The 7,348-nt window shown below is 52.5% G+C and overlaps 2 protein-coding genes and 1 pseudogene across 2 annotated transcripts; all 3 read left to right on the top strand.

The window, feature by feature from the left end:
• The first annotated feature begins 74 nt into the window (after positions 1 to 74).
• LOC149809694 (galactose oxidase pseudogene) lies at positions 75 to 767 on the top strand (annotated as a pseudogene).
• A 3,531-nt stretch (positions 768 to 4,298) lies between these two features.
• On the top strand, positions 4,299 to 5,679 carry LOC149809693 (galactose oxidase-like). Its single transcript, XM_089994692.1, has 3 exons — positions 4,299 to 4,506; positions 4,621 to 4,700; positions 5,332 to 5,679. The coding sequence occupies exons 1-3, from the start codon at positions 4,299 to 4,301 to the stop codon at positions 5,677 to 5,679; spliced, it is 636 nt and encodes a 211-aa protein (XP_089850818.1).
• Positions 5,676 to 6,644, top strand: LOC149809692 (galactose oxidase-like). The gene has a single exon (XM_089994691.1). It carries the CDS (start codon positions 5,676 to 5,678, stop codon positions 6,642 to 6,644), a length of 969 nt encoding a protein of 322 aa, XP_089850817.1.
• Positions 6,645 to 7,348: the final 704 nt, after the last annotated feature.

Below are 7,348 nucleotides of genomic sequence, written 5' to 3'. Positions count from 1 at the left end.
ACCGGGGGCGCAACTGCGTACGTGGGTGTCGAAGCGACCGGCAACGCAAACATCATCACGCTTGACACCACCAGCTTCAGTGCGTCGGTCGAGAGCGTTGCACCGCTCAAGTTCCCTCGTGCGTTCACAACGGCGTCGTGTTGCCGGATGGGGACGTTCTCATTCTTGGCGGCCAACGGCTTCCAAAGATCTGGGTCGATGAAACGTCTACGAACGTGCCGGAGCTGTGGAGCCGCAAGACAAAAACTTTCCGGTCTCTCAAGCCGTCGCCAATAGCGCGGACCTACCACAGCGTGGGGCTGCTGCTTCCGGACGGCCGCGTCTTTTCGGGGGGGGGGGGGCTCTGCAACCCTGTGCTCGTCGACTACTGCCCTACTTACCCTGATGGTTCGTCCGCGGTCAAAAACCACCTCGACGGCAACATCTTCATTCCGCCGTATCTGCTCAATGCGGATGGAACAGATGCCGTCCGCCCGGTCATCAGCTCAGCGCCGACGAGCGCGGTGCAGGGCGCGACGATCACGGTCAAGACTCAGTCCCCGGTGGCAACATTTTCGCTCGTCCGGATGAGCGCTGCCACGCACTCGGTCAACAACGATCAGCGCCGTATCCCGTTGTTCCCGGTGCGGGTGGGGACCACAAAGACATACAAAATGACGATTCCTGCGAGCGAGGGCAGCGCCATCCCTGGAAACTACATGTTGTTTGCGATGAATTCGCAAGGCGTTCCAAGCGTGTCACGCATCATCAAGATCAGCCGCCCGTAGTGTGTCACTCTGCGCCTTGTCACCTTCTCGTGCATCGTCCAGAGTTTTTGCTTATGCCAAGTCCCCTCCGATAAGCAAAGCATGCTGACATTCATGTTTTTCTGAGGCCCATCAGACTAGTTCAGGGGAGCTTAACTTTTGTACTTCGTTGGTACCCCCGGCACCTGCGTCGGGGCATCAAGCAGGAGCTTCTTGGGCTAGTCCCTGTCGGCGCAGTGCGCGCCTTCGGAGACATGGCGTGTTCACGAATACTTGTTCAGGTGATCGAACTTCCCTGGACGAGTCACCACCACTCGGGTATTCATTTGTGCTGCAAACCAACGTGTCTTACACCAAATGCCTTGCAAGCGCAATTTGGGGTACCTCACTCAACACAACATTCCCATACAACTTGGTACTGGGTGTTATTTTCGCATGTTCTTACTTCTGACTAGACTGGACTTGACACTGCTGCGTGCGGGTGTCGGCCATGCCGGTCATAAACGCATTCAATTGTGTCACTGCCCATCGTACCACATCTCTTCGCGTGGGCATGTTCAACAGGTGCGATGTTGCTAGTGACTAGCCATCCAGCCTACGCCACCCGTGACGCACCACTTTTGAGCCGTGATTTGTGTCACGAGTAGTGGGGTTCTACTCCTGCAAATGCACGAGGTGCAACATCAACTTCATCGCTTGTGTATCTTGGAAGTATCTGCACGTTTCCTGTAAGGGGAAGAGCTCTGTAACCCCCCCTGTGGTTCCACAGTGCTGCTCAACGTTCCTGCCGTGACGACCGCTGCAATAACCTGCAACCTTTCGCGTGTCGATTCTTACTTGAGCGGCTGAAAAATGTTCAAAACAATTTACTTAGATGTCCATGATATGGAAGTTCCCATCCAGGTTCTCAGAGATCCGCCAGTTAACTGACAAAACCTTTTGTGCCACGGTTGACATGCAATTGCAACGGCCTCGTGCAACCCGTACCCGTGCTCGTGGTGTGGACGAGGGATCTCGCGAGACAACGTGGTCGTCACGCAGAGCCCATTGACTCTTTTGCGTTTCGCGAAACTGACCATCTCGCAGTTCAGGACACTCCGCTGCAGTTGCATGCACCATGTGCCTTCACTACAAGAGCGAGTTGAACACCAACATGACCATGTTCGGCTCATGTTTCGGCCATGTTTCCAACGCTGGAGTCATGTGTACCCATGTACAATTCATGTCGTGTTCATGTTTGTTCAACAGAACATGACCCTGGCAGTGCATCGCAGACATGAACGAACATGATCATCGCCAAACATGCATCCACCGACGTCATTGCCAGTAATTCAACGTGATTAGAGGGGCAAAGCTATCTGACAAGTCGGTGGAGAAGTTTGTGTTGCAAGGTCCCACCGTTCCGCAGCTGATCGTACTTCCCACAAATGATATGTTGACAATATCATGAATATGGTCTATCACAAAGCGCGACGGCACCACTTTACTCAACTTTCCTTTGTTGCCTCAAGCCTTCGGCACCTATCGGTTCAGACCCAATTGCTGACATACGCCAACACTTATTGTGTGGACATTTTCAATTTCAATTCCTTACATCAATATTTGCTGCTGCTTCTGCTGCTCCTGCTGCTCTGCGCGTTTGGCTGTTGTGACGTCAGTGGAAGCAATCAACGTTTCAATGCGTCTGGCGAGGTATGTACCAAAACAACTAGCAGATTTTACAAAACGTTCTTTACATTGACACGCATTCGATTCGGTATCAGCTGCTTTTCAACTGGCAGCAAGGATGTCAGCTGAATGGACATACCTCGTCTAGTAACGGAAGAAATCTCCGTTACTTTGAGAAGCGCGCAAACGTGATGCATGTATGCAGCGAATGTCTGTTGATCATTGTGCCTGGAAAGGTTGTATTGGAGTGGGGGTTTGGCGTGGGTGCAGTGTTGCGCATCTTGTAATATACTTAACCATCTTGAAGCATTCGTTCGATCTACTTGTGGCAATGCACTGTATCTAGCAGAATGCTAATGAAGATGTGATCGCAGGCATGATATTCTGGCGTCCTTTCTCGTCCTTGCTCGCGATCTCGAGCACTGGCTTGCAAGTCGTTGCGTTGAGTTGCAGCGGACATGCCTCGTCGGGCACTTGAGGTATCATTTACTGCCTGCCGCCTAGTTTGGTGCTTATTGCACATTCAAAGCGAAAGGCATGCGACCCTCTTCATTTTTTCATGGAGACCACCCTGCTCAATGTTCAGACTGTTCCTGCAGGTCTACCATGGGTGACATTACAGAGTGCTCCCACCAATCAGATAACCATCTGTTTATTATCAATTCTTCATCTGTGGAGAGGATGACGAGAGCATGTGATCCAGCGCAATCTAAGGTATGATCCACAATCCAACCCAACCATCCTCTGACCAGACATCACTTCATGTAAATCCCGCTTCCAGTGTTGCAGTATTCACTTGATAAAACCTTGGAGGACACCGCTTCTTATCAAAGTGCGGTTGTGCAGGTGACCACGCTTGAGCAGCACAAGTCAGGTTAAATATGTATGTCAGCAGGGAACAGCCCTGTTGACAAGTAAAAGCGGCAAGCACAGGGAGAATGTTTCACCAAGGCTGATGACACCATAGAGGTCGAGCTATCGAGTGACCCGGCTGCTGCCATTCCAATGTGTTTGTCTACCAAAAATGCAGCCACTTTCCCAGGCTTGCGAGTTAGTGCTTCCCTTCCACCAGGTATTTGACACCAAGGCAGTCAGTGTCGATGTGTCCATGTCACTTGGTACATGTGGTTCAATACCACACAGTCTCCTTGTGAATATACTTGCGAATCCTCCAAGACTTATTGTCCATACAGTCATCGTTGCAAGCCCAATTCTGACAGATTACTTGTCGAAACATGATCGTGCTGTCTCCCTACGTGAGTCATCAACCTGCTCATGTTCATGACCGAAACATGAGCCAAACATGAGCCAATACGTGACCATGTGCGCAAACGCATGTGTACCCAAAAACATGGGCGGCATGTTTCGCTGGTCATGTTCGGTCATGTTGAGACGAACATGGGCGCAACCACGGTGCATGGTCTAAGTCATGTACTGGTCATGTGCAGCCCATATTCGGCTCATGTTCTGCTCATGTATGGTCAACTCGTTCTTGTAGTGCTTCCCTCCGTGCGTGCATACCCACGTGGGTTATGTCGTAGATGGGCTCGGTGTACACGTCTCATCTGCGTCGCATAACGACAACGCGCAACAAGAAGGCGCCCATTGATTCAGATGACTCCCCTGAGGGGAGTCCCCTCGCCTCAGTTCTTGTTGTTGATGCAGTTCTGGTGTTTTTGCATCTCCCACCTGCCGTTTATAAATGACATTGAAGAACCTGTGATGTAACTTGTAACATTGTCGTAAATTCGAATTTCCGACATTGACGGCCAAGAAAAGCTGCATCAGCAATGACGCAGCCATCCCCCGCCCTGCACGATCAGCAGATTTACCGTGGCAGTACATCTCGCCGCCGCGTTCATGCTCTTCAGAGCAGCTCCGGTGATGGCGATTGGGGATTACTTAGGATACTGGCACCCAACAATCGAGCTCCTGGTGATCCCAGTCGCATCCGCTGTGGTGCCGGGCAACAAGCTGCTCATGTGGGCTGCTGAGTTGGCGGCCGGCTACGCCTCGGCTGACGGAACTACGCGAACGGCCCTGCTGGACCTCAGCACACACACGGTCACCGCGACGGACGTCACTAACACAGGTGTGTGCTGATTACGACTTGACCTGGTAGAAAACAGGAACCCACTCAGGTAGCTAGATAGACATACTTGTCAGCATTGTCGTCACCATTAATTGGTAAGTCAGGCTGGTCCAGGTACGCTAGCATCAGGTGATGGCAATGATAGCACTATTTCCCAAGCAGTTCTTGGAGTTGCCAATGTCCATGTGGATGCGGTAGTGTTGGAAAAAGATACATCATTGACAAATGTGTACGAGCCTGAGTCCTCCATGTATGGCCCCATGTGGCGTCTGACAGAGTACCAGATTTGATACTTTCTCTTCTTTCCCTTGGCCTTAGTACCGCCTGTAGAGTGATGCAAGCCAGTTAATAGATCATGATATGATGATGGCATGCTGCAACACCCGCGGTACCGTGCCTTGCCCCGAACGACATCAAATGCCTCATAATTAGGGCCAGATAACTTCATTATTTAACAAGTCGTGCGCAGCGTTTCAAAACCGTGCATATACACATACCCTTGCATGTTCAGGTGCGAAATCAGCCTTGGCTGTCTCGTCCGTTGTCAACGCCCGACCTCTTGGGCGGCGTGCTTTCCTTTGTTTTGTGTGTAACCGTGTACCACGCTGGCCCAACCAACAAACGAGTGACTTAGTAAGGACTCAATCGGAGATAGTCTAGAGAAGTATCATGTCTGTTGCATCCAAGGACTGGGAGCAAATCGCTATCGGCCTAAGCGTGACGTTGCTCTGCAGTGCAGCGACCCCATCAATCCGGTGATCATTTATGTGAATGTCGTGCAGGTCATAACATGTTCTGTCCGGGCCTCGCGCACCTACCTACCAGACGGGAGGTGTTTGTCAATGGGGGGGCCAACGATTACGAAACAAGCATCTACTCGCCGGACTCCGCAACCTGGGCGCCGGCAGCGCTGGTGAACATTCCGCGAGGCTACAACAACGACATCACGTGCTCAGCGACGGCCGCGTCTTCAGGATCGGCGGCTCCTGGACCGGCGGCAAAACCGGCGAAATCTGGTCAGAGGCCACCGGCTGGCAGGTGCTCCCCGGCGCGAGTGCGGACGTCATTCTGACTCAGGACCGTGAGGGCGTGTACCGCGCAGACAATCAGGCGTGGCTGTTCGCCCTCGGCAAGAACATCGTCTTCCCCACGCCGGCCCGAGCAAGCAGATGAACTTCTTTGACGTTTCGGGCAGCGGCAGCAGCACCCATGCAGGCTTTCGCGGCACGGATGACGATGCAATGAACGGATTCGCAGTGATGTACGCGCCAAACAAGATACTGACCGTTGGAGGTGCCACCGCGTACACAGGGGTTACCGCCACAGGAAACGCGCACATCATCACATTCTCAAAGTACACCGTGGCGTCGGTTGAGACGGTAGCGAGCATGTCATACGCACGGTCCTTTCACAATGCCGTTGTGCTGCCGGACGGAGATGTGCTCGTCCTTGGGGGCCAGCAGATGCCCGCAATCTTCGTGGACAGCACGGTTGTGCTCATTCCGGAGCTGTGGAACCGTGTGTCGCAAACGTTTCGGTCACTGGCGCTGTCACCAATCCCGCGCACGTACCACAGCACTAGCCTCTTGCTACCCGACGGGAGGGTGTTTCTGGGGGGAGGGGGGCTGTGCAACCGGACTGTACAGAACTACTGCCCCAAGAGGCCTGACGGTACTTCGGCGGCTGCTAACCACTTGATTTTCACTCCTCCGTACCTCCTCAATGCGGTTGGATCGCCTGCCGCACGGCCCGAGATCACCAGCGCGTCCACCTCTGCTGTGCACTGCTCAACGATCACTGTCACGACGAGTGTCAGGGTGTTGAAGTTTGCGATGCTTCGTACGGGGGCAGTCACTCACGGGATGAATAACGATCAGCGGTGGATTCTGCTTGTGCGTCAGTTGATAGCCAAGCACACGTATGCGCTCAAAAACCCGCACAGCCATGGGACCGGTAACGCCCGGTTTCTACATGCTGTTTGCGCTGGACAGCGAGGGCGTGCCCAGTGTCTCGCACATCATCAGAATCGGGGAGTGATACAGATCATCTTCCACATATCTAGACGTTGTCAGGAAGGACTTGGTGAATCTACTAAGTTCAGGGTTGGCTCACGGGGAAACATGCGTGTATCTCTGTGACATAGCTCTTGAGTATGGGCATGCTTCCCTCGCTTGTTTGTTTCGCACTGTTCCATCTAGACAGGTTGGCTGGTTGGCACCGATGTTGCCTGTATCAAGATTACATGAGAGTCAGATACTGGTCCGTTTGAAAATCACACAGTGCCGTTGGGGAAAGTTGATGGGGAAAGCTGATTGTACTTGCTGCAGTGGACACCAGTTGGTGTCCATCAGCGTGAGAGTCCATTCCAGAACATTTTCTTATCTCTGCACTGCCAATAGATGTAGGCTGCACTACCACAGTTATTGTTTTGTTAACCACAGCACCGTGGCTTCTTTGAATAGCCTGCTGGTTGCGTTGCAAACATGTTCAAACATTGTTTCCATTTTGGCCGTATGGGGAGCTATCCCCTTGGGACCATTACGTGATCAAACTGCACAGACCTCAATGGCATCTGCGTCAAATAAATCGCGCGTAATGTCTTTGGCATGCCACACCAGACGTCGTTACCAGGTGATATTGATAGATGTAAAATTGTTTGTGGAGCACAGCTGTGAGCTTGGCTCCGAACTGGCAGAAACGACTGTTGGAATGAGCTTTGCAGTGCGGGCTTATATAGCTCCAGCCATCCACGTTAGGCGCGAGATCAGCTTTGGCTGTCTCGCCCGTTGTCAACGCCGCCTGTTTTGGGCTGGCGTATCTCTTTCTTTCTTTCTAGCTCCAG

Source organism: Nuphar pumila, unplaced genomic scaffold, assembly GCF_984573655.1.
Source record: "Nuphar pumila unplaced genomic scaffold, dmNupPumi1.hap1.1 HAP1_SCAFFOLD_889, whole genome shotgun sequence".
NCBI classification, from domain to species: domain Eukaryota; kingdom Viridiplantae; phylum Streptophyta; class Magnoliopsida; order Nymphaeales; family Nymphaeaceae; genus Nuphar; species Nuphar pumila.
The sequence above is the reverse complement of the archived record's forward strand: the minus strand, read 5'-3'. Positions and strand labels throughout refer to the sequence as shown.

Excerpts from the sequence above, each read along its gene's own strand:
- LOC149809693 (XM_089994692.1), top strand. The coding sequence starts at position 4,299 with ATGGCGATTGGGGATTACTTAGGATACTGGCACCCAACAATCGAGCTC. Across the intron at positions 4,507-4,620 it reads GACGGACGTCACTAACACAG|GTACGCTAGCATCAGGTGAT; the intron begins GTGTGTGCTGAT and ends AGGCTGGTCCAG. Across the intron at positions 4,701-5,331 it reads CCAATGTCCATGTGGATGCG|ACGGGAGGTGTTTGTCAATG; the intron begins GTAGTGTTGGAA and ends CCTACCTACCAG.
- LOC149809692 (XM_089994691.1), top strand. The coding sequence starts at position 5,676 with ATGAACTTCTTTGACGTTTCGGGCAGCGGCAGCAGCACCCATGCAGGC.